This window comes from Bactrocera latifrons, unplaced genomic scaffold (genome assembly GCF_001853355.1).
Source record: "Bactrocera latifrons isolate USDA-ARS-PBARC rearing strain unplaced genomic scaffold, ASM185335v1 scaffold_206, whole genome shotgun sequence".
In the NCBI taxonomy this organism is placed as follows: domain Eukaryota; kingdom Metazoa; phylum Arthropoda; class Insecta; order Diptera; family Tephritidae; genus Bactrocera; species Bactrocera latifrons.
In genome coordinates, this window is record NW_017535586.1 from 446,977 (window position 1) to 471,712 (window position 24,736).

At 33.0% G+C, this 24,736-nt stretch overlaps 6 protein-coding genes across 19 annotated transcripts in view; 3 read left to right on the forward strand and 3 right to left on the reverse strand.

Annotated features, from left to right (window-relative positions):
* Nucleotides 1-38: 38 nt before the first annotated feature.
* Nucleotides 39-1,976, reverse strand: LOC108968212 (minor histocompatibility antigen H13). Its single transcript, XM_018932098.1, has 4 exons — nt 1,896-1,976; nt 1,547-1,756; nt 600-1,450; nt 39-541 (listed from the first exon to the last, which is right to left on the reverse strand). The coding sequence occupies exons 2-4, from the start codon at nt 1,745-1,747 to the stop codon at nt 436-438; spliced, it is 1,158 nt and encodes a 385-aa protein (XP_018787643.1). The 5' UTR covers nt 1,748-1,756; nt 1,896-1,976; the 3' UTR covers nt 39-435.
* Nucleotides 1,977-2,214: 238 nt separating this feature from the next.
* On the forward strand, nt 2,215-3,099 carry LOC108968190 (probable proteasome subunit beta type-2). Its single transcript, XM_018932024.1, has 3 exons — nt 2,215-2,414; nt 2,474-2,699; nt 2,752-3,099. The coding sequence occupies exons 1-3, from the start codon at nt 2,324-2,326 to the stop codon at nt 3,041-3,043; spliced, it is 609 nt and encodes a 202-aa protein (XP_018787569.1). The 5' UTR covers nt 2,215-2,323; the 3' UTR covers nt 3,044-3,099.
* A 92-nt stretch (nt 3,100-3,191) lies between these two features.
* On the reverse strand, nt 3,192-4,950 carry LOC108968192 (putative tRNA pseudouridine synthase Pus10). Its single transcript, XM_018932032.1, has 3 exons — nt 4,748-4,950; nt 3,949-4,691; nt 3,192-3,880 (listed from the first exon to the last, which is right to left on the reverse strand). The coding sequence occupies exons 1-3, from the start codon at nt 4,865-4,867 to the stop codon at nt 3,271-3,273; spliced, it is 1,473 nt and encodes a 490-aa protein (XP_018787577.1). The 5' UTR covers nt 4,868-4,950; the 3' UTR covers nt 3,192-3,270.
* Nucleotides 4,951-5,006: 56 nt separating this feature from the next.
* LOC108968193 (NADH dehydrogenase [ubiquinone] iron-sulfur protein 5) lies at nt 5,007-5,982 on the forward strand. Its single transcript, XM_018932033.1, has 3 exons — nt 5,007-5,110; nt 5,325-5,542; nt 5,607-5,982. The coding sequence occupies exons 2-3, from the start codon at nt 5,330-5,332 to the stop codon at nt 5,697-5,699; spliced, it is 306 nt and encodes a 101-aa protein (XP_018787578.1). The 5' UTR covers nt 5,007-5,110; nt 5,325-5,329; the 3' UTR covers nt 5,700-5,982.
* Nucleotides 5,983-6,262: 280 nt separating this feature from the next.
* On the forward strand, nt 6,263-16,154 carry LOC108968191 (nicotinate phosphoribosyltransferase). Of its 9 annotated transcripts, none has more exons than XR_001993315.1 (14): nt 6,263-6,606; nt 8,846-9,025; nt 9,254-9,424; nt 9,487-9,613; nt 9,863-9,946; nt 10,021-10,148; nt 10,966-11,106; nt 11,169-11,340; nt 11,810-12,151; nt 14,117-14,382; nt 14,616-14,742; nt 14,812-15,094; nt 15,184-15,439; nt 15,497-16,154. XR_001993315.1 is itself a non-coding variant. In XM_018932029.1 (14 exons), the coding sequence occupies exons 2-14, from the start codon at nt 8,935-8,937 to the stop codon at nt 15,259-15,261; spliced, it is 1,953 nt and encodes a 650-aa protein (XP_018787574.1). In that variant the 5' UTR covers nt 6,263-6,606; nt 8,846-8,934; the 3' UTR covers nt 15,262-16,154. The 9 variants fall into 9 exon arrangements, 7 of the variants coding, with proteins under 7 accessions (XP_018787574.1, XP_018787571.1, XP_018787572.1 ...); XR_001993316.1 differs by having other exon boundaries at nt 15,504-16,154; XM_018932029.1 differs by having other exon boundaries at nt 11,810-12,027; nt 12,085-12,151; nt 15,184-16,154.
* A 3,103-nt stretch (nt 16,155-19,257) lies between these two features.
* Nucleotides 19,258-24,736, reverse strand: part of LOC108968194 — a 61,682-nt gene continuing 56,203 nt past the window's right edge. For all 6 annotated transcript variants that reach the window (XM_018932040.1, XM_018932038.1, XM_018932037.1 and 3 more), the window contains one exon: nt 19,258-23,815. In XM_018932040.1, coding sequence (XP_018787585.1) covers nt 20,222-23,815 — 3,594 coding nt within the window. In that variant the 3' untranslated portion in view covers nt 19,258-20,221. The remainder of the gene's footprint in view (nt 23,816-24,736) is intronic.

Consider the following 24,736-nt stretch of genomic DNA (forward strand, 5'->3'; position numbering starts at 1 on the left):
AAGAACTGTTTTTATTTTAATTTAGAAATTTTCATTAATGTAAGTTTCAGATCAATTTGCATATATTTGCATACATAATTTTTATATACATTCTTGTGCGCCGAATTCCTATCCGTATAGTTTAGCTTCATTTTTACTTATAAAGCTTATACAAAAAAATAAAAAAATTAATTATAGTACTCATTATTAAATATCTAAATTTGATAAAAAGATATACGATAAATATTCGGATTTTTAAGCCAATTGAATGTTTGTAATTAGTCTTTTGTTTTGCTTTTTTTTTTCTTTACAATAAACGAATATGTCTACAAATAAATTTCTGAACTAACTTTGGTTTGGACCGATTACATAAAAAAAAGCATTTTTCTTAAATATGATCCATAAATATTTTGTTTTATAAATTTATATATATTACGAATTACAACCAAAGGAATTTCATTTGGCTTTCTTTGATTCTTTCTTGTTATTTGCTCCACTGCTACTAGCAGATATATCTTTACTCTCTTTTTTCTCAGATTTTTCCTCGGGATGATCTTCATAACTGAAACAACCAATTATTTATTATTTAAGGCTTTCTATCAAATATTTATAAAACTTACGCAAAAAGACTTTTCAGTTCGCCTCGCACCAATGCCACCAACAATGGAGTACCCATGCATGCAGGAACAAGATAGAGTAGTGCTGGCTGCGCATGTTTGAATACATGCATCACAAAAATAGTCGCCATAAGTCCAAGGAAATACGCCACCAAAGTTGAATAGAAGTAAATGCGACTTTTTCGCTTGGAACTATGATCGAAGCGTAATAGTAGCGCTATGAAAATACCTGGAATTACTATATCACCCAATCCTAACATCGCAAAATTGGTTCCACTTAGACCGTTTATAGGTAAATCTTGTGGGAAAACCAATTTAATTGGCGCTTCGAAACTTTTGGCTACTGTAACCATCACGTTTGTTCCAAATACCCAGAAAATGTCGTAAAAAAACAAACCACTTAAAAGTATACATCCTGTGACAATGTTATTAAGGTGAAGTAGTTCCACTCCGTTCACAGCAAAAGCTAGTCCGAACATGTTATTGGCAATCCAATGTTTTTTATATAAATACCATACACCGATCCCTGACGAAATGCCCAAACATATGATATCATGCGTTGAAAATTTGTAATTTATAATATCCTCTTTGTGTTTTCCTTCACCTTTGGTAAAATGCATATGAAAAGGTATTTTCGGTACAGCCGTAGGCATCAGTGAATTGACAATTGGACTAAGAAGGTGTGCTAATGCGATAACACCCAAACAAAAGAAATATCCAGTAAGGAGGAGGTTTATATGCTCTTTAGAGAAAATTTTGAAGAACATGTAAAGTCCAAAGAGAGCGGCTGAGGCTATAATAGGGAAGAACATCGCATCTTTTTTGGTCATTGTTTCGGCTTTTTTCCCACTCACCTGAAATTAGGTATGTTAATAAAAAAAAAAATTATTGTATTTGTTGTTGTACCACGCATATACAGATATAATCTTTTTTATACAATTTCCAATTACCTTTTTGTGTTTGTGTAATTTAACAGAACGAATTGAACCAAATACAATTGGTAGCATGGCCATTACCACTAAACTTCCATATGCAACTACAATGCCCTCTGGTGTGGCTGGGATTTTTTCATTTGTTATAGTTTCACTGGTTGCATTTTCCACCGCACCTTTAACGGCATCAGCAACGGTTTCCACCACCGGATCGGACATTTAACAAAACTATGTAATTTTAAACAGTTATTGTGTTAAATTTATCTATGATTATTTTAATAAATAAATTTTGTCAATTTGACCACGCATGCACCACAAATAGAAAAGAAAGTGTTGTACTAGATATTGCACCGTTTCTTCTTCTTACCAGCAGAGGTAATGATGTGTCGAAACAGGTTGGCAGTTTATGAAAACGTGTCAATAAGTTTTGTGATACCATATCTAATCCAAAACACCTACCAACAAAAAAAATAAAGGAATTAATTGAATTGATTTATGTAATGAAATTTTAAACCTTTTTTATATTTATTATAATATATATAATATTAGATATATTATTATTATAATGAAATAATGTTAATTCATTTTAAGATTTTGCCAGTGAACACTCTGCGTAAGTAAAATTAAATATTTCAAAAGCGGCTAGCATACGTCATTATCGACAATGGTGCAACGCCAACCAACTTTGCTATAATTCGTCCGAGTGACTGAATTGACTTGTCATTCCCGGCTATAACTACATTCTGTTTGGAATTTTGTAGATTATAATAAATAAAATAAATTCAACTATACACGATGGAGACAATTTTGGGAATACGTGGAGAAGACTTTGCTATTGTTGCAGCTGAAACAACTCAAGCTCGGTCCATTGTGGTTATGAAGGAAGGTAAATAAATAAGTATTCGTAATGGAATTTTGACAAATCAAAAATATCTAATTTACTAGATGAAAATAAAATTCACAAGATTAACAATAGCCTTGTATTTGCCACAATGGGTGAATCTGGCGATACTGTTCAATTTACGGAATTTATTTCCAAAAATATTGCCCTGTACAAAATGCGAAACAACTACGAGCTATCACCCAAGGAGGCAGCACACTTCACTCGAAAAAATCTTGCGGATTACTTGCGTAGCAGAACACCATACCAAGTTAATATGATGATAGCCGGGTAAAAATTATATTCATACATGTATGATCGGAAAATAATATAAAATTTTTAGCTATGATGAGCAATCACAAAAATCAGCATTATATTTCATCGACTATTTAGCTAATTCCGTTGAAGTAAAATACAGTGGCCAAGGCTACGGAGCAATGTTTTGTCAAAGTATTTTTGACAGAGAATATAAAAATGGCTTAAACCAAAATGAGGCCTATACGATTCTTGAACACTGTGTTAAGGAAATACAAAAGCGTCTTGTAATAAATCAGAAGAATTTCAAAGTTGCTATCGTAAATAAGGATGGTTTTAAATGGATGCCCGACATTAACGCCAAAAATATCTGTAATTAACTTAAAAAACACTCATTTGAATAAAACATTTAAGCATTGTGGTTTTGAAAAAATTATTTCCAATTCCTTTTGATATTTTAAAGGTGGTATATTTAAAAAAAGTGGACGTTTCTCAATACATATAAAAAAATATACGAACCAATTTTAATACATACATGGGTGCTGTATTTATTTATTTGAAAGTAAAAATATGAACATAGTGTCATTTATAGAAAAATGTTTCGTTTTTATAATGTGCAAACTGAAGGTGGCCAATCCAAATCTATTTCCACGACATCAAGGGCTATGATATCAATATGTTGTCCAATCAATGACGCCAATGATGGCATAGTTCGTCCGAATTCTCCATGCACCAACTCCTTAATGTATGTACCCGCTTGTGTTACGATGTCTAATATAATTAAATTTTTATTTTCTCTACAAACTGATGGCTTTAGGCTATACACTGTTCGAGGTCTTGTGTGGAGAGGTCGGCGATGCAATACGCGTATAGGGGTCTTCTGTTGGATTTCAAATCCATTCTGAAAATCCAGCCGTTTTAAAATATCTACCGTCACTATGTTACCAATTTGACAAAGTGCACGATAGCATTTTCTTTTTTGCTCTTCTCCCATTTTTATATGTATTAATTCTTCTCGTTTAACTATCTGAATATCACGAACTGATACCTTTTGAGAGACATCTATATTTTCCTCTATTTGACGGGCTAAATCAGAAGACAGGGACGATCGAAAAGCATTGGGTATTTCCAATACGAATGGTCGCCCTGCACCAAGGCACCTAACATCCACATCCTCTCTACCACTTGACATAAAGTTAACTTTCTTTTGATCATCACTATAATGAAAAAAGGTTAGTATTAAATTATGATAATATTATCTTTGTTTATTAAAGTTGTTCCTTACCAAAAATAGTGAGCAATATTACGAATAATAGTCTCCTCTATGCTGTCGTCCATTATTCTTTCGCCATTCAAAACCCATGGCGTATGTGATAGTTTTCGGGAAAGCTTTCTATATCGCCCAGCTACATAGGTTGAAGGTCCAATTAGAGAAACTGAATCGAATTTAAGGCTTTCGGTTGGAATTGATGGAGGCACAACGAACGCATTTTTGAATAATTCGGAACTGACCTTTAGAGGTGTATACTTTTTCTCAATTAATGACCTTGAAATTTGTTCCGATTTCTGACCCTTTTTTCGTGGATAAACTAAGCTATTCAATTTCTCTAATTGACTGATTCCTTCTTGTTCTTCCGAATGAGTTAGATTTATAGTTAACATTAAGCCGTTGCTGATATCATATGATTTATTTAGCCTTTCGCAAATAGTCGGATTTAAAATCAACTTTATTGCCTCTTTCAAAGATACGTCGGGTGCCCGGTCTAAGTTAATATTATCTCCAAACTTATCTAGTAAGGCGTACCACATGGACAATTGCCGCAGTTGTAGAACTATAGGAATACTCATAGCAACAACAATTCCATCGCACTCATATTTATCGATGTCAGTGCTCTCTATGGATTGAAGCAGTTTTTCTTTAAATTCTTCTGAAAATAAGCCTAAACATGTTGGACAGACATTATGGCGTTTCTTTTTATTGGCAGGATCCCCGGTCCAGTCTATTTCCTCTTCATAATCCACATTAACCTGAAATATTTAAACTAAGATAATTCTTCAATTATATTCGATTTTTAGTTTGGTACCCGATCAAAATACTCTTGTTTATTTTGATATTCATTGCCGCGAGCTTTGAGATAACGTAATTGACAAAACTGGCATACATTACAATATTTAAGGTAATCAACCAGATCCTGATTTTTCATATTAATAATATTACGATATTGCTTTTAAATGCAATGTATTCAACTAGTATGAACATAGCCACTTTGTACACACTTCTTTATCTGCCTGAAGAATTTTTAAGCATGGCGTTTCACTTCGTTGCCCACCACTATATTATCATAAAACAGCTGTGTGCTTTGACGTTTCCAAAGCATAATAATTTAGTTTATACATTTTGGTGCACTACTATTTCGGAATAAATTAAAAAAACTGCTTATAAATAGGTAAATATGCCATTTTTTAAGTATCAAGGTTTTTTAATTGGGGATATGGTACATTACTAATTAGTACAAATCGGCAAGAAAATGTAATTTGTTTAAAAGAAATGTTACGTCACTGCTTTAGAACCATAAGTCTGTAACACAGATTATAATTTGCTTTGGCACAAAAATCGTCTCCCAAATACTTGTGAAAGTCTATTTTGTTCTTCTTCAACAGTTGCAATGTCTTTGGGACCATTTTTGCGTACTCCATTTACGGATTTAACTGGATGTTTGATCAATCACCAAACTTATGAGAAGTGTGGAAAGATGGAAATGGAAATGATGGAATGCCTTGAAGCTTATGGAGTTGAAAGGGGTCAAAAGATGTGTGCTGATATTATAGCAGATTTCGGAGAATGTGTTGGTGTGCAGAAGCAGCTAAAGAGGTTTCATGTAAGTTTTAATGTGTGTACGTTTTGGACAAAACAGTCAAACCCTTACGTATCATAACTTACAGGCAATGCGGAATGAACGGCTAAAACAATACTATTTTGGTGACCGTAAAAAGGAAGAACTATTTGCGGACCCTCCTAGAGTTGATGCTTTCTAATAAACAAAATTTATTTAAATTTCTTGAAAAGTTTATATTCAGTTTTCGATAAAGAATTTTGTTTTGCACATAAAAAACAAACCAGTATTGGTTAAGGTCCGCAATGTATTTAGTTAAAGAAATTCATCCGATTATTTTTATGACTGCAATTGCATAAATAGAAGTAATTTAAAATATTTGTAAACATTATTTCAAGAGCAAAAGTAGAACTTTATTTTATTAGGCAGTCTTATGCTTCTGTAGTTGTTGGAATAAACATATACTGCGCACATATTCGCACAAATAGTTGTTTTCAACATGTGTGGGAGGTGTTGTGTGAAGGTACCAGAAGTACCATTTTCCAAATTATTTTAGTTGACAGCCCAATGCCGATTAAAAATCCATTTCCGCTTACATAGACCGACTGATGTGGAAACAGTTGTATTAGGCGTTCGTACCTAACAATTACAAAATCAATGCTATGTTCAAATGCATCGTTTGTGGTCAGCATAAAGGAATACAATTCTGGCAATCAAATGAATATTCTTCTTTATCGACAAAACCTTATTTCAATATTTTGTCAAAGTGTCAAATGTGACAGCTTGAAATTTTTTAACAAATCATATATATATATAGACGTTTATAGACGTTTTCTTATCAGAAATAACATTCTCCTACGAGGGAAAATTATTAGTAAATTCGTGACGGAAGGAAGTTGAAAGTGTATGCACAAAAAGGATATCAGTACAACGTTTTGAAAAATTTAACATTTTAAAATACTTCTCATAACTCAGTAAAACCGGGAAGCTTAAATGTAAAGAGAAGTACTAATAGATGTTTAATTGTTTATCCTGACGGACTTTTAAACGCTGGCTGTATGTACTATATTACTATATATGTATATAGTATATTGTTTACAATTATTTGTGTAAGTTGCAACTTCATTAAAGTAAAATGAAAAATAAGTAGACAGGGGAATCTCCCTCCGACCTTCATGCAACCTTCAGCTGCGCCTCACATGTGCCTCACTTTTGATTGGTTTAACGCTCTTATAAGCACTGCAAGCAAAACCAATGCAATGCTTACTTCGTTGTATCAACGTTTTATTGTCGCTGCTAAGTAACACAAAATAAACAAAATTTGGGTTATAAATTTAAAAAGTCGTCTTAGTCTTATTTAGTGCTAAGAGTGCCGTGAGTGAATAGTTATAATCATACCGGTTGATAATCATAATATTCTCATTATATACATACATATGTATAAGTGGCTTGTGTATAAGCAGAAGTAACGATAAACATTTGTATGTAGATAAATACAATCATAAGTGCTTATAAAATCTTGATAAGAACAATATAAGATATTTTTACCTAGAAATCTGTATTATTTTCACAATCATATATGTATATTTTAAATTAAATTTGATAAAAGAAATACTAAGTAAATGGTACAATTATCTAAAATTTCGATTGGACATTTTTCTGAAGGGGTGAAAGAATAAGTTCCAGTACACAAACACATTTGTTGTGAAATCTCTATTTGGGAAGTGATATTTGACGTAGAGCCTAATAAGCGGAAGGAAATGAGAAAATTAGAATAAACGCCAATTTATCAGCTATTTTCATAATACCACAAATATATCTATATATACTTTGTTGTCCTAGATATATTAGTAAGTTTTCATGTTTTCAAATGTCCAGATTACGAATTTCAGCAATAAAAGTTATTATTTAAGTCATTAGTTAGAACAGGTGCTTGCGCACATACGTGATCCCAACTCTCAGTCATTTGAAGAAAATTTCCGAAGCTTAGTATAAAAAAGTTGAATGGCGAAATACTTGAGGTTTCTTAAATGTGACAAATAATGAAATATACCACCGGTAGAAGCAGAAGAAGAGGAAAACTCCACTCCGTTGGTGAGATCAGGTAGGGGACCTGTCTGCACTTGGTATCTCGCATTGACGCCAAAGAGCAAAAAAAAAAACAAAAACGGCTGGCGCACTGTTGTTAACTCGGCTATAATCGTGTAAGCGGTGTCTACGTCGGCAAAGAAGTATAAGAAGATCCAATATGAGCACTAATTTAGTTAGAGATTAATACCGATCCTTAAAAAGAAATTGTCTACTGGAAAATTTTTTAATCAAGTATAGCATTGGTTTTTCGACAGTTTCTCTCTGTTTGCGTTAATATTTCCTTACTGACATTATAAAGATAACTGCTACTTTGTTAACATATAGTTAAACAAGAGCAAATCTTAGAAAATCATTGATAGTTTCATGAATTGTGGGTGCAAATATACCCAAAGTCGATAAGTCAACAAACCCATTGTAGACGAGTGTAATATATTAGGTTTAAATATATTTACACCACTAAGAGAGAGAAGAACAAAAGATATTTATTAAGTAATCAGAATATATTGAGTTATAAATTAGTTAGAAGATAATAAATGATAAATTATTGATTACAAGGAGAAACTGTATATGAATTATTTAAGAATATTATGTCTTTGAACAAAAAAGAAACAAAACATTGCGCAATATTTTGATTACGTAATTGCATTTTGATCAACACAAATAGCACAACTTTAAGTGCCTTTCAATATGTGTGTCTTTAAATGCAGTACACTCGAAGTACTCTCTTTAGGGTGTAATTGGCGCTCAATAGATGTGTGGTCGGGAATTTGAGTTTTTAAGGGTTAAAAGTTGTTTATCTTGATTTACGTCAAAAGTAAGAGTCCTATTAAAAGACAAAATTGCAACTTAAAAATTTACTTGAAAATTTTAGAAAACCCATTTTTAGGTTTTTTACTTTTATATTGTAAAAACTGTTTTCTAACACGTAATTTGGTGTAAGTTTACCGAAATAATGTTTCCTCCTTTAATTTGTTTTTTACAAAATGAATAATGGAAAAACTAAATATCAAACTTTATTTAACATAAATTTTGAGGTTATGTGAAAAAGGTTTCAATATATACAACTTTGCCGTATAACTTTTTAGTTTCAGATCCATAGTTTTGCCGTAAATCGAAAAAAAAACCTGTCTTTAACTCTTTAAAATTCAACCATCCTCTTTCCAATGTGTTTCAAACAACTATTTCATTTAATTACAATTTTCAAAGGCTTTTGCACTATAAAACTGTTTTAATTCTTTTGAACTAACTATTTTTCAGATTCAGTCAGTAAAATAATTTATAAATTTTAAAATCAACAAGGGACTGCATGCCGATATTTTCGTAACAAAAAGAGATAAGGTATTAAAATGAGTCAACTTCAAAGTTCTAATTCGGGTGGTCAATTTATGGATCGGGGGCGCATGAATCAAAATGGTGTTGTCCAGCCTCTTTTAACAGGTGAGTCCGTTTAATTAATGCTTTGTTATACTCTCCAAATCACCATGAATTCACATTATTAAGTCATCTATAACTTACTTTTTGTCTATAGAAACTGTGTAACATATTCTCATATGATTTTTTTTCTGTCTGGAGCAGTCACATCACGCATTATATAATTACTTGCTACTGACTTATAAAATTATGATTTTTTTCATAAACTTTTAACAAAATAATGTATTTTATTAGATCTTTATCAGATTACGATGGCATACGCTTATTGGAAGTCAGGAAAAACTGATGACCAATCGGTATTTGATTTGTTCTTTCGAACGAATCCATTTCATGGAGAATTCACCATATTTGCTGGACTGGAGGAATGTCTAAAATTTTTAGATAGTTTCCACTACTCAGATAGCGGTGAAAAATCTTTTCTATTTTATCATTTAAAATAAATTACATGTACATAATTTTCTTATTAGATATTGACTATCTGAGGCAAACATTACCCGAAGGTGTAGAAAATGATTTTTTTGAATACTTAGCCAGTTTGACGGCAAAAGATGTTACCTTATACGCCATCGATGAGGGTACAGTGGCCTTTCCAAGGTAACCAATTATTAACTTTTTTGTTTAAATTAGAAAGATTTAATGCACATTGATTTTATAATTTATGAATTATCTGCAATACTGTTTACAAATATTTCATCCTTACATACATATATACACTTACATATTGTATATGTGTATTCCCACATAAATGAGTGTGTAAATAATTTAATGGCAATAAACTTTTTCATTAAGTACAATACGTTTATAAAAGCAATTATATACATATTTGTATTCAAAACGAAACAGGGTACCTATTATCAAAGTTGAAGGACCTTTGATAATTGTGCAGCTTTTGGAAACAACATTATTGACGTTGGTGAATTATGCAAGGTACATTAATTTTTTAAATGTTGACATAACAGTATCTATGTATTTCAAACACAATTAATTTTTATTGATTTTAGTTTAATGGCAACGAATGCTGCTCGTTATCGTATGGTGGCTGGAAAACATGTCAAACTTTTAGAATTCGGCCTACGTCGTGCTCAAGGCCCAGATGGAGGATTATCGGCATCAAAATATTCTTATACTGGTATATTTTACATTGATTCGATTGCTATAATATAGACATGTATCTTTCCTTTTCCGAACACGTAAAAAGTAAAAAGGCTACAAGAAGTAGTTTTGCAATCGTTGCAAACGTTGCACGTTACCACGGTATTAATCGCATGCTTATTACATATAATCAATTAAAAGTACTGTGTTATAGATACATCACCTATACAGGTGTCTCATTGATTTAAATGCTTCAACTATTTGCCCAGCTCAAATACTTTTTCGACTATTGCTTGATGATGTGTTTGCATGCAACCGCTTTTATATGCCCCCATTACCATATCACGGAGCATGAGTCAAGAGTAAATTAACACATTCTATATTTACAAACACATTTAGTTCGTGAATACACATGCATGCCTATGTCCATGTGCATTTAATACCCTTGCGATTATTGTTATTGAGCAATACTCAAGGTAATAAACAGCAGAAAGTGTCTTTGTTTGACTGGGGAAATTCCTTCAGAAAATAGTAAATGGAAAGTTGTGCTGAAAGCATTATCCATACAAAAATACAGTATTTATTTTGCTCAGTTAGCGTACCATTTGATGTCGGGCTATTTTTCACGTTCGACGTACATATGTAAGCACCCTCGAAAAGGGTTATGCGTAATACTATAGAATTTCTATACAATATATCACGGAAGCATATTATGTAAAATGAGTTTTTGTTTTTGCATATACATACATACATATGTATATACATTTATATTTAAGGTGTTAAAATTTCATACAATTAAGTAATTCTTCATGAGAAATTTACCGATTAAACATATATAATATTTTGTTGTCAAGGGGGCTTTGATGGAACATCTAACGTGCTGGCAGGAAAACTATTCAATATACCTGTTAAGGGCACCCATGCACATGCTTACATAACGTCATTTTCTGGTATTGGAGAGTTAAAAACCCGCTTATTAAGACATAAGACAACAGGTATATTGGAGCATTCATAGAATAAATTCGTTTGTGAACATTATCTGAAATTGATTCATCAGGTATAACTGGCGATCTATTGGACCACGCTGTCCGACATCGTCAGGCATTGGCCCATGTGCTCGACGTATCCCAGGAGGAGTCTAGTGAAGGCGAATTGGCGGCAATGGTGTCCTATGCAATAGCGTTTCCCGATGGATTCATGGCGCTAGTCGATACGTACGATGTTAAGAGGTATTTCGCTTCTAGGCAGATTCTCTCGGAACTACAATTTTTCTATACTTTGTTGTTAACATTTATACATATAGAACAACAACATATCTTAATTTTCCATGAAATATTATCACAAATATGGTATTTAGCTTTACCTCAAGTCAAATTTAACAGAAATTCAAAGCTAGTAGTATACATACATACATTAACGTATGTATGCAACATACATAGGTACAAATTACAAACAGTATAGAAAATGCACATCCATACATTATATTTTAGTGTTCTATTTTTAGGATACGTCATCATATACATTCACGCGTTTATGCCTATTCAAATTGGATAGGATAAGCGGTAATTTATATCATATTTCATATATCACTAATAAAATGTGTTATTATGTCTTGTCCCGCTATATGAATGTTTAGCTTACTTAGTTTGCGAAATAAGTTCGTATATGTACATGCATATAAACCAATGTATTTAACAGCAAAGTACAAACTTCGAAGTCAAGCAAAGACAAAAGTGTGACAATCAATTACGATATTCCTATCAACTTGTCACAATCTAACGGCCACATTCTGCAGGAGACAGTTAATGGATATTTTACCGCAAATGATGTGCATGCAAGAAATGAAAGTCTAGTTGCTACGAATGAAAGACCATGTACTGGTGCATTACTGGACCTTAATGATGCAGTTGAATCAAGTACGCACTTAAATTCAGCCAGTAAACCTAATATCATTTCTATAAACACGACAACAGATAGACAAACTCTAACTTCTTCTGCTCCAAACGCGTATCTGCCAAAATATGTCGCGAAGTCATTCAGGTAAATCAATATTAGGCTTTAAAACTCTCGAGAGCGTTCTCTAATATCTTTATACATATATATTTTTGCGATTAAAATTATTTCTCGGCCTATACATGACTATCTATGTATGTATTAAAGAAAACCTATATGATAAACATAATGTTAATATTGGCAATTAAATACTCACATATTAATAGACAAATGCTTTGAATGTTTGTTTATCAACTTCAAGGCTTCAAGTTTCGAGGCTGCACTTATACATTTTCCTCGAGCTGCAATTAATTGAAAGGAACGTATTTATAAATCTAAAAATCTTCTTTGGACATTACACTCCTATTATGTATGTATTGTGTATAGTAATGATTTGTTATTTTTTATTTTACTGTTAACATCCTTAAACTTAAAAGTCATAAATTTGCAATCGTTCTATAAATTAACAGTGAAGTTCCATAATACTAAATATCCACACTCATAACGTAAATGTTAATGCGTAAGATCATACGTTTTATTTGGATCCGCAATATATTATAGATAAATTATTCAACTGATTAATTTTCCTTAAGGATGGACGTTCATTTACATACGTACTTATATTATTTTGAAATCCATAAATTTGTTTCAGTTTAAACTTATGTATATTTAAAATATAAATTACATACATTGTTATTCACCGGTAACTCATTCCTACCATATAAACACACATTAATACATACATATTTATTTAAGCATGCATACCTAATCTACATATTCAGATGTGATTGTGAAAAATTACTTTTGGCTTCCTTTGAACACATATTATGATTTACTAAAATGAGAAAGCCCAAAATTAAATATAAATGACTTCCCGGCACTATTTTGGCAGAGGTATGTAAGTCCGAATTCATAAGTATATTTCCAATAAAAACAAAAAAACAAGCAAAAAACGACATTTGTGATTACGCGTGCTGCCAAATAAAACATTATTGCACTAGATATGTGTGTATTATGCGAATTGAAGGCGGCTCACATGTGTACCAATTATGTGAAGAACCATAATATTTAATTTAACTTCTAAGCGCTACAGCAAACTTCATTACATACATCAACAAAATGCATATATACTTTATTTCCATAACAATTGTTAACAAAATGTCGACTATACTAATGTGGTGCATATCTATGTACGTATTCATATAAAGTTACACCCATAAGGATGAAAAGGTACATGTCTTATATTAGCGAGAAATTACATTTGTTTTCTGTCGTTGAATTTTCATGAGTTTTTTCCCGTCATTTGTTTAACCATATTTAAAGAAAAAATGTGAAATTGTGTCCGAGAGAGCACACTGCATGGCTTATGTGTTTTTGTGAATTTTTATTTTTACAGTTAACTTTGTTTGATTAGCTTTCGTGTGGTTTTGTCTGGTCATACAGTAGTATTTATCAACATATTCTTTTTTGTAAACGGAACACAGATTTTAATACGTAGCTGCATACATTTTTAGTAGATATAAACGATTTGTAATAACAAACATATCTCCAAGTGCTTACAAGCATACAATCATGCTTGTAGCTTACCGATTTCTAGTAGAAGCAGCGAAATAGTTTCACCTTTAAACACATTCACTCTTTTGGGAGTATTTTAATCAAACATGCAAAAGCACGATTCTTGAAGTCAAATATATTTACGTAATAGTTAAAACAATCGACTGCCGACCGTTCAAATATCCCCCAATGGATATAGGAAAATATGATTGGAATTTGTTAAAAACAAAAATGTTGAAAACCTAAGAATTTAATGAACCCGATTTGATATTTGTAAGCACAGACCAATTTGGACAATATTGGAACGGTCTCATTAACTTAGTAATCTTTGTAGGCGTATCTAACTAGTTTAATATCGAAACAGTATACGATATTATGCGAATTTTAACACTGTTTTATTTATATTTTGCATTTGTACTTTTCTACTTCTTATTTTCTCTCAAATTAATTCCGTCATAGAAGCGGGCTTTTAAATTTCTGTGCTGTTGCATTGGCGCTCAACGATTTGGGCTATCATGCAGTTGGTATTCGCATCGACTCCGGAGATTTGGCTTACTTATCTTGCTTGGCACGTGAAACTTTCGAAAAGGTCGCCGAAAGGTTTAAGGTGCCATGGTTCAATAAGTTAACAATTGTTGCATCGAATGACATCAATGAAGACACCATTCTCAGCTTGAATGAACAGGGTCATAAAATTGATTGTTTCGGAATCGGTACTCATTTAGGTAAGTTCCGTGCGCAGATATGAAAACAGTACCCTACAATTGTGATTCAAACTAAGAGTTATTAGTTAGACAAAGCCAAAAATTTCGTTGCCTCACTGCTTTAAAGGTGCCGCCAGAGCATCAAATTTACCCATACATGCATTATCTATGTACTACATACATATATTTATATGTATCTGCTACTATGTCCAAAGAACTTAAATGTATATACATATATTAAAACCATATTTCAGTTACATGCCAAAGACAGCCAGCCCTCGGTTGTGTGTACAAGCTAGTTGAAATAAATGGACAACCACGCATTAAATTGAGCCAAGATGTCGAAAAGGTCACAATGCCAGGAAACAAGAACGCTTACAGGTACATTTCGTATTATAATTGGTTATGCCACATTTTATAGATGTATGTAAATCGGTCGAATATTTCCAGATTATATAGTGCTGATGGACATGCACTAATTGATTTACTACAGAAGGTTTCGGAGCCGCCTCCAAGTGTTGGTCAAAAAGTTTTGTGCCGTCATCCCTTCCAGGAGTCGAAGCGGGCTTACGTAATTCCCTCCCATGTTGAATTATTGTACAAAGTATATTGGAAGGACGGCAAAATTACACAACAGTTGCCCACATTAGAACAAGTGCGCGAAAAGGTAAAGATTTCGCTTAAAACCCTGCGGAATGATCACAAGCGCACACTCAACCCAACGCCTTATAAGGTATGAAAAGTTTAACTTTTCGCTTTATTTTCACATTATTCTTTTTAATCAGATTAATAAATGTGTTGTCTGTGGTTTTCTTCATGCAGGTGGCCGTCAGCGACAATTTATACAACTTTATACACGATTTGTGGCTACAAAATGCACCGATTGGCGAACTCTCATGATCTATATAATTTTCTAATTTCCCGACAAAGAGTCATGGTGCAAATCATATGAACATAAAATTAAAAAAAAATTCATCTTAATTTGAAATAGGCAGCGATACAAGCAAATTACGTTTACAATTCTCATTTCAATACATTCGTAGATTTATATATGGAAATCGGATTGGGGAAATATAAGGTACGCATTACAGAAAATGCTATTAATACACATATGTACATACAATAATAAATACAGATTACAGCACAACTTATCAGGAATGCGTCTTGTGCCTTATGTACACAGACCCGGTTATATATGTATAAATGCATATGAATGCAAATTCGTTTGCATGACTTTTAAGTACAATTATTAGTTATGCAAATAAGCGTCATTGTAGGTATATACACCAATGTGTATATATGAGCTTTTAAATAGATGTTAGTTGAACATTAAAATTAATATTACACTCACAATGAAACATACTGAAATATTGCAAGTTAAAAAATTGTCATAATTAATATAATATATAATATTTTAAGATATTATTAAAATCGATTGAGAAATTTCTTGCAAAACGTAAAATATGCACAACTTAACCTTCACTAAACCCTTTATTGAGTATAGAATGCATAACTAAAATAGCATTCCGAATCACGTAAGCCATTGTGGCAATTTCTTGTTAATGAAAACTTTTTGCCTCCCTGACGCACCCGATGTAGTTTAAGATTTATAATGTCTGTAATTGATTAAGTTACATATTATGACATTAGCAAAGCGTACATACCAAGGCATATTTTATATATGTAATATAGTTTGACCGTGTGTTTAAAATTAAGTGTTGGTTTATATTTTTAAATTAGAATTAAAAGATTGGAAACACAAAAATAAAATTTGTACAAAATAAATCATCCAATATTCAGTTTATTATTACGGTGAGATGATATATGTATGTAAACTGTTTAAAGAGAAAGTTACCTGACTACCATATAAACTCGTTAATGACAAAAAAATGGAAACACGCATAATTATTTTCAAATTTTTATTAATTTATTGGTTGTATCATTGTCTTGTACATTTCAAAAATTCATATCCTTATTAAGTATATTTTATGAAAGATCTTTATAATCTACTCTGAATCTTCGCACAGGATTGTTCATCGATTTAAGTATGCATGTATTTTGTATATTAAGTTTCCGTCCATTTATTTTCACGTGGGTATATATGTATGTATAGTATATAATTCACTACATAATATGAAACTGTTTAACGTTGAAGATAAATAATTTTTTTATAGTTTTGTCACTATTTACTATTCCGCTTTTATATATATGTATGTTCTTAAATTCTTTATTGTTTGGTTATAGTTCTTTGATTAATTATCTGAGTATTTGTACACTTCTTGCTTTAAAAATTGTTGATTAAGGAGTTGTCATATACTGCAAATTTAAATGTGGATTTGTTTTCGTATTACAACTTAAAAAATATGAATAAAAATATTATTGTTTTCATTATATTTCTTTATGTTTTTAGAATTATGTGTTTTATTTCCCAGTTTTTCTGGTTCGTTTTGTTGTTAGAGGTCTTTGGCATTTCAATTACTTAAGTATATTTATACGATTGTTGCAATATTTTATCTATACAATTTTCAATCTAACAAATTGCTCTTTTGACCATAGAAATCGCGGTACTAAACTTCAGTAAAATTTATAAAAATGTTAGTTAATTGTGTGCTCAAACAGAGTATTGGATGTTCACTTTAGCTTCAAGTACATTTACTTGAACGCGATCAACGCATTATCCATAACAAGGATGTTTTGTATATACTATACTTATTTAAAATAGATATAACCAGATTTAACAACATTTCAATTATTAGCTTTATTGCATCAGTTATTTTGTTTTCCGATTCGAGCTGTACATAAAGGGATTAACAATGGCAAAAAACAAAAAACAAAAAAATTTTTTTTTGTTTTTGCTGAAATTCTAATATATACAAGCTTCTAATGTATTCACAATAAATTTTAATCAATCTTCAACGCAATATAAATTTGTAAAATGTTGTCATCTCTATTCGGTACATACACATGTAGGTATCTATATGGATAGGCATACTTATCTATACAAATCTGTATGTCTTTGAAAACAAAAAACAAAAAAATCGACTCCCTCAAGAATAACATATGTATGTATATTCAAGTATTTTCCCTTTGACAATAAAGAGAATTAGAGCTGACGGAATAATGTGGTGTTATCCCCACATAAATATGAAAAACATATCGAAAATTAAATGCCACCAAATTTCTAATAAATCGTATGTTTTTTTTTTTTTTGACTAAAATTTATGAACTTCCTTAATGGTTAATTTTCAAATATTCACCTTAAATTTCGAAGTGCATCTCTTTATTGTTAAAGGTGTCTTTCGTCTTTTTGTTAAATGAAAAATAATGACCATTGAGTTTTTAGCTGTAAAAAATGAAACACGCAACTTATTACAAATAATTGTAGTTTTATTTTCCGAAATTTGAATTTCTCTTTAAGCTTACAATAACACAAATTCTTAACTGTCATCATTCATATTTCTTTTCAAAGTAATGTAATCTTGGCTTTTTGTTTTTCGTTTCTACAAACTATATGTTTACAGTCACGCCGACAATTGATAATTAATTTTCAAAACTGTTATGTATATATTTTTTATTGTAGTAGATATTTTACATACTTAAGTATTTATCTGTTGGAGTTTTAGTGATGTACAAAATTACACAAGTGGTAACCTATTCAATCTTATTCTTAGAAGGTTATATTGGTTGTGCTATCACCATATCCTCATTGGAATTACAGTACTTCATCCCCGATAGCATATCTTGTACGCAGTTGTAATTTGCACCTTTTTGGTATTGTTATTGTTATTTTAATTATTATTTTAATTAACTTAAATGGCTTCTCATATTATTTCACTATTTATTTTTTATTATAAAAACTTATTTGATTTTAGAAATCTTTACAATTTATTTTTGTTTTTCTTTGCTTTTTTAACAAAACAAAATCACATTGATTTGTTCAAGTTTATTGAAATTTAAATCCTAATTTAGTCAAAATATTATAAGACAACAAAATATTTTTGAAATATATATAAAAATAAAACAACGATAAAGTGACTAAGGAGACACAAAGGAAGGCAGAATCGTATGTAGCGTTATTAACATTCTAATGCTAAAATAAATATTATAAACAATACTAAATAAAAAAATATTAGCAATTTTTGTACAATTAAATAATGTCAAACGAACTGAACAAAGTTGTTTGTACATGTGTAATTGAAATAATTGTATATGTATGCATGTACATATTCATATTGTGAGTAACATAATGTTGAGTTAACATATTTATATATTATGTGCAGTATACGTGTTACTTCATCTTTCAATTAATAAAAATATATTGATCACTAATCTGATTATACAAACAGGCATTCTCCATCGAAACTGATTTACATTTTAACTGGTGGGCTAATCTGGCTTGTTTGTGTCAAACATAATAAACAAATATTCATGCATATATCATATATAATAAATACATAAGTATATTAATAATATAGTTAGAAGAAGTAAAGTTTCTACTCCACTTTATTAATCAATATTTAACAAAATTCTAAGGGCTAAGTGTGCACCAGCATAGAACATACCCGGATTTTTGAACAATTTTACAAGGAGTATTGCATACAAAAATGCAATGCATGAAAATGCAAATATATGCGTAATAGCTATGCGTGCGTATTGAACTCAAATATAGCGGGAGTTATCGGAAAACATTGGTAATTAAGTATACTTATGTGTGTAATGCATAGCTTTTTTCTACATTGTTTGCTTCTAATTATACTTTTTACGAATAATAATTAAACTACGGACATTACTGTACATATGTATATGTACAAAGTAAATGAAAAAAGGCCTACTTACAGATATTGAATTAATATTATAAATATACAAGTATGTGTATGTACATATGTAGGTTTCTTAAATAAACTTTTTGTTTTAATTCATTTTAAAGCTTTGGTTTCAGTAAATATATATTTTGTATGCTTTTTTGCACTTTAAACAGAATAACAAGAAAATGCAGTTTGTTTTAAAAAACTAAAAGAAATTACTGGGAGAGCATATTCGTAAAACGGGACATCTGCCAAAAACATGGTTAAAAAAATATTTTTTTTTTTACATATGACAGTAAGCGGTTTCTGCTTAAGAAAGAATAAGTTCTCAACATTTTCTAACAATTGCATTAAGAACAAAAGGTCTGTATACTAGAACTTAATAAACGAATAAAACGATTTGTATTATTTATGTTAATTATGTATGTATGTACATATAGTATGTGAATACACACGTGGGTGTGCGTTGAAACTTTTTACACTGTGTTCAACTTGCTTTCTATGCTTAGAATCTAGTTGATTGGAGTAACCATTAACTTTTGTCATCTAACTATTTTCCAACGACTTTCCAACTATTATTTCGTGAAAGAAAAAAATTCATATTGAAGTTCTTACAAAATTGTATCGATCCATAAATTTGAAATATTTCAATATTCCAAATACACAAACATACATATAATATATGCATGCGTTTATTTAATATATCTGAATAAATGTTACACTTTAGTTCTGTATTCTTTATAATTGTGAACTTGTGGTCAGCTTTGAAGCATTTTAGCATGGAAAGCTAAATTTAAATTAAAAGAGAAGCACATAAATACATACTTATTATGTAAATATGTGAGTTTTTGGAGTATTTACATTACATATGAATTGTACTCGTCATAAGGGAAGCAGAGTAAGGGTGTGTATATATATGTACGTATTTCCACTTGTACTAAGAAAGTACTCTCACATTACCATGATAAATGAGTTAATTATGTTAGCCCGCTTTGATATATTTTATCGTAGACCCTTCGAACACGCCGACTATCAGTCTTATTGCATTGTAACGGTTACATTATCTCATCTTTGACCCATAACTCGGTGTTTGTTGTCGGTGTTTCTTTTTTACTCGCCTTCGTGGCGAGAGGTGTTCGGGTCACCTGATCATTACATATGTTATTGTTGTTAACCTTAGCACTGACGCTGAATTTTTCATCGTCGTATTTTGTAGCTTTATGTACTTCATTTGATTTTCCCGACGAAATAGAGTGGTTGGGAAATCTTCTATCGCGCGTACAGTTTTGCTCTTTTTTAATGTTCAATGTTCCTGCTTTCACATTTTCACGGTTGTCACTAGTTTTGATCTCATCGCAAGCGCTGTCTTGAACATCGCCAAACATTTTTTCAACTTCGTTGAACTTTGTCTTTTCTTTCACTTTCGCCAAGTCGTCGCGATCGTCCACAGATTCAGATATTTTCGCAAGAGCGTCAGATGCTGACATTTGGGCTTTCTTCATTGATAATTCATCACTACTATTGCTGCTGTCGAACAACTGTCCAGCAGTTGCGGTTGAATGAGGCGACAGTGGCGTACATGCTGCCGGTACTATACCTAGGGAGCTGTTGTGAGGTGGTTGAACATCTGACTCTACCGTTTGTGAGCTCGTTAAGGGTGCGCTGCTTTCATCTCCGTCATCATCCGATGTATTTGTATCACTGCTGCTACCATTTGTAACAGTAAAACGGGAAGCCTCCGCTTCGTCATCACCCAAATCAGTGTTACTTATTTGCGCATATACTTTATTTTTATTTTTTGAGCACTCGTTGCCGTAATCCGACAACGGCGCCTCGTCTTCCGAATCGAAATTGGGATCATGATCATTTCCTTGTGATGTCTGTTCTGCTAAATGGCCTATATTTTCTTTGTTTATTGCATATGTCTGGCTTATACTGTCACTGCTTTCACTGCCACTTTCGATTCTAGAACGCTTCGCTTGTGGCTGTTTATCTATATCAATTTCGTTAACATCATTTTTGTTGCTAGCTGGTTCATCAACACTTTCTTCGATGTCGGCGTTAGTTCGGATTTGATCAACGGTATCAACAGCATTATCGGCCTTCTCACTTTCCTTATCACTACCATTATCGTGATCATAATTGTTTTCCTTATTGTTGCAAAGAGCTTCGTGTTCATCTCCATTATTGCTGAATTGATCATTTTCCAACTGATTCCTTTTCTTTCTCTCATATAAGTTTGTCTGACTATTCACTTTCACTAAGTTATTATCATTTTCACCGACGTCAATTTCTTTTGTTAGACAGCTGTTTACAAAATCATTCTCGTCTATGATCGTTAATGATTTTTTCAATGGTGAGCTGCGAATCTTGTCATTTTGAAGACCTTCTTGGTTGTCTAAGCCATTGAATTGAATGGGGGGCTCTTGTAAACTGAGAATTTGCAAATGGTGTCGACACGCTCGTAGTTGTTCTCGAAGTTCTCTGATCATTACGTCACGTTTGTGTGTCATTTCGCTGAGTTGAAGGTTGCTATAACGTAATTGTTGGTTTTCGTGTAAAACTTTCCGTAACAGACCGAGTACTCGATCTCGTTCCTTGGGTCCGGTATCACGAAGTGCTTCAACGGCCATATCCCAAGGTGCTAAAATATTGCTGCTATCCGCCTCTCCATTCACACTGTCATCGTCAGTGTCCGTAGACAGCTCGAACTCGGAGCCGACGTACGGCAGTCCGTTGTATGAGCTTTGAAGTTGGGATTCTTGTTGATTTTGTGCATCCGTCACATCTGTCCGCATTAGAACTTTTGTGGAACTGGTGCTCAAATTTAACCCTGCGGTAGTGGAAGATTGTGAAGGCGAATGTTTTACTTGCTGCAAATTTGGTTGAGAGCGGATGAGGATGTGTTGGTGTTGTATTGTTGATAGCGCCTGGTGTTGTTGCTGCTGACGTTGTTGATCGTAAGCTCGCTGATTGTGCTTATAAAATTCGTACTGTTGCTGATGCTGTTGCAATATTTGCAGCTGCGGTTGTAGCTGTTGTTGTTGTGGTGTGTGATTGGACTCTTGTTGCGTATGAAGTTGGGACAATGCAGCTGTTGGAGGTAGTGATGGTGGAGGTGTTGGCGATCTCATTATATTCGACCGATTGATTAAGTTTTTGCTTATCCGAATTCGGCTATGCAATTCGTTGTGGTTGCTATTGTTGTTGGCAGTAAAATTTGCTGTTAATGGTGATGGCAGAAGCTTTGCATGCTGATTCACCGTAGCAATAAGTGGTTGATCTCGGCCAATTTCTCGTCTATGAAGGTAGTGCGGTCCATTGTCGCCGCTAATATGTTTGCTATCGTTGCATGGGGCAGGTGATGTGGAAGATGTGATCTCGTTCGAACCGGAAAATTCTTGAGAACTGTGTGAATCTGTTGGAGAGAGAGGGCACGTGCGTGGCGATTGTCCTAAACGGGTTTGCTGCTCCTGATGCACCAAGGTTTGGGCATGCTTGTGATCTTGTTGGTATTGTTTTAAAGGGGGCAGGTGAGCAGGCAGTAATTGTTGCTGTGGAGGCGTCGTAGATGCCGTCGACGATGTTGAACTAGCAGAAGAGTTTGAGGTATAAAGTGAATGACGTCGAGGTTGCAATTGCTGCTGCTGCTCTTGAAGTTGCTGCTGTTGTTGAAGCATAACGTCTGCATCGCTATGACAACTGCTGCCATTACTATTGCTATTACTGCTGCTATTGTTATTGCTTAGCATTTTTCGTTGTTGTTGGTTCATCGTCAGCGATATAGGCGATACTATTGGCAAAGTCGCGACATTATCCCTAATGGGTATATTAATACGGCAATCGGGAGGATCCTCGTCACCTCCGCTGGTATTAATAAGCGGTGGCGACTGCGGTATCTCATTCGGTGTACTGGCACGTTCTTGTTTTATTTTCAGTTCAGTGGGGCACAAACTTGACAATGACACTTCCTCCTGCAGTTCTTGTGCAGATTTTTGTTGCTGATGCATAGTTTGCTGCTGGAGTAAATGTTGCTGCTGCAACTGCTGTATTTCTCGTTCTCTTCGACCCCTCTCAAGTTCATGTTGCTCACGTTTCTCTCGTTCTCTTGAGCGCTCCTGATCTCGTTCTCGTTCAATGCGTTCGCGATCTCTTTCTCGTTCTCTATATTCGCGGTGCTCCTTTTCCCTATCCTTAACCAATACGCATTTTCGTGGCACAAGAGCCACATTCGGCTGGTAGGTGCGTTCGAAACGTTCACGATCTGTGCTACGCACTACTCTTTCAGGATTTTGCAACACTGGTGGTTCTTGACTTAAATAGGGTAGTGTGGAGAATGCTGCTACCGCGTTATAAGTAGCAGCCGGATGTAGGAAAGATTTCGGTGCCCACGGTCTAAACGCCGACATTGAGCCGATCCTTTGCTGCTGTGCACAGTGGGCATACATAAAGGATTGATAGTGCTGATATTCCAGTTGATAGGCAGCGGCTTCTTCAAGACCTTTCGCTTTCTTCGTTGGTACAGCAAGCATTTCAGTGCGCTGCTTATCGCTCATATTGGACACCTGTTGGTGTGGTGGCGGTGCCATACTTGATAGTGAATGTCCCATCTGAGAAGTGAGCATTTCGTCATCCACATGTAATGCATGCTGTAATGAAAATAATACAAATCGTTATTTTACTTATCCTTGCACATACATATGTAGATAATTTACAAATTTCATAAAATACAAAATGGCGCTATTCTATCCAACACAGATTGTAATAGAGCAGGAGTCACTATAAAAAAATATTTAAATTTTTGCCAAGATGAAATGATGGCTTCAGAAATAATTTTATAGAAACTAGAAGCAACATCCAACTAGCCGAAAGGCCAAGTTATAAATTGCTAAATCCGTTAGTTGCCAAATGCCGCTTGTTTATTTGACATCAACACCATTATTTGTGGTGTGTAGATCAAGCAGTACGAGTAAAAGGCGAAGGTGAGTTTCTTACCGCATTAGTCTCAGAAGCATTTTGGACTTCATGAAATCGCCAAATGAAGTTTATTATCAACGTACCGTAGACAAGCAGCCGGTCAGTTCAGTAAGACCTCCGGAATTCGTGTCTGCGTAGTACACATGCATATGTAGAATTTGTTTATAAATTATCCTTTAAACCAGGTTATACATGTAAGAACTTTTTGTGCCCACTGTCCTTCCCGGCAAAGAAATATATCAAATCATCAGCAAATACTCAGCGGTAAAGCCATAGCAAATAATTATATAAAGTCTGCCTTCTATGGCTTAAAAACATAAAATATTAAATAACAAGTAAGGAAGGGCTAAGTTCGGGTGTCACCGAACATTTTATACTCTCGCATGATAAAGTGATAATCGGGATTTCAGGCGTGGTTGTGAACCGATTTCATCCATATTTGGTACATGTCATCAGGGTGTTAAGAAAATATAATATACCGATTTTCATTGAAATCGATCGAGTACTTCCTGATGTATGGTTTTTGGTCCATAAGTGGTCGACGCCACGTCCATTTTCAATTTTTAAAAAAGCCTGGATGCAACTTCCTTCTG

What these genes read in the sequence shown, in the direction of transcription:
- LOC108968212 (XM_018932098.1), bottom strand. Translation starts at nt 1,747, where the DNA reads ATGTCCGATCCGGTGGTGGAAACCGTTGCTGATGCCGTTAAAGGTGCG. An exon ending in AATTACACAAACACAAAAAG is followed by an intron (nt 1,451 to 1,546) that starts GTAATTGGAAAT and finishes ACCTAATTTCAG; the next exon opens with GTGAGTGGGAAAAAAGCCGA. An exon ending in GAACTGAAAAGTCTTTTTGC is followed by an intron (nt 542 to 599) that starts GTAAGTTTTATA and finishes TGGTTGTTTCAG; the next exon opens with TTATGAAGATCATCCCGAGG.
- LOC108968193 (XM_018932033.1), top strand. Translation starts at nt 5,330, where the DNA reads ATGTCTTTGGGACCATTTTTGCGTACTCCATTTACGGATTTAACTGGA. An exon ending in AGCAGCTAAAGAGGTTTCAT is followed by an intron (nt 5,543 to 5,606) that starts GTAAGTTTTAAT and finishes CATAACTTACAG; the next exon opens with GCAATGCGGAATGAACGGCT.
- LOC108968190 (XM_018932024.1), top strand. Translation starts at nt 2,324, where the DNA reads ATGGAGACAATTTTGGGAATACGTGGAGAAGACTTTGCTATTGTTGCA. An exon ending in CATTGTGGTTATGAAGGAAG is followed by an intron (nt 2,415 to 2,473) that starts GTAAATAAATAA and finishes CTAATTTACTAG; the next exon opens with ATGAAAATAAAATTCACAAG. An exon ending in GTTAATATGATGATAGCCGG is followed by an intron (nt 2,700 to 2,751) that starts GTAAAAATTATA and finishes TAAAATTTTTAG; the next exon opens with CTATGATGAGCAATCACAAA.
- LOC108968191 (XM_018932026.1), top strand. Translation starts at nt 8,935, where the DNA reads ATGAGTCAACTTCAAAGTTCTAATTCGGGTGGTCAATTTATGGATCGG. An exon ending in CGGAATCGGTACTCATTTAG is followed by an intron (nt 14,383 to 14,615) that starts GTAAGTTCCGTG and finishes ACCATATTTCAG; the next exon opens with TTACATGCCAAAGACAGCCA. An exon ending in TCAACCCAACGCCTTATAAG is followed by an intron (nt 15,095 to 15,183) that starts GTATGAAAAGTT and finishes TTCTTCATGCAG; the next exon opens with GTGGCCGTCAGCGACAATTT.
- LOC108968192 (XM_018932032.1), bottom strand. Translation starts at nt 4,867, where the DNA reads ATGAAAAATCAGGATCTGGTTGATTACCTTAAATATTGTAATGTATGC. An exon ending in AACAAGAGTATTTTGATCGG is followed by an intron (nt 4,692 to 4,747) that starts GTACCAAACTAA and finishes TAAATATTTCAG; the next exon opens with GTTAATGTGGATTATGAAGA. An exon ending in AATATTGCTCACTATTTTTG is followed by an intron (nt 3,881 to 3,948) that starts GTAAGGAACAAC and finishes TTTTCATTATAG; the next exon opens with TGATGATCAAAAGAAAGTTA.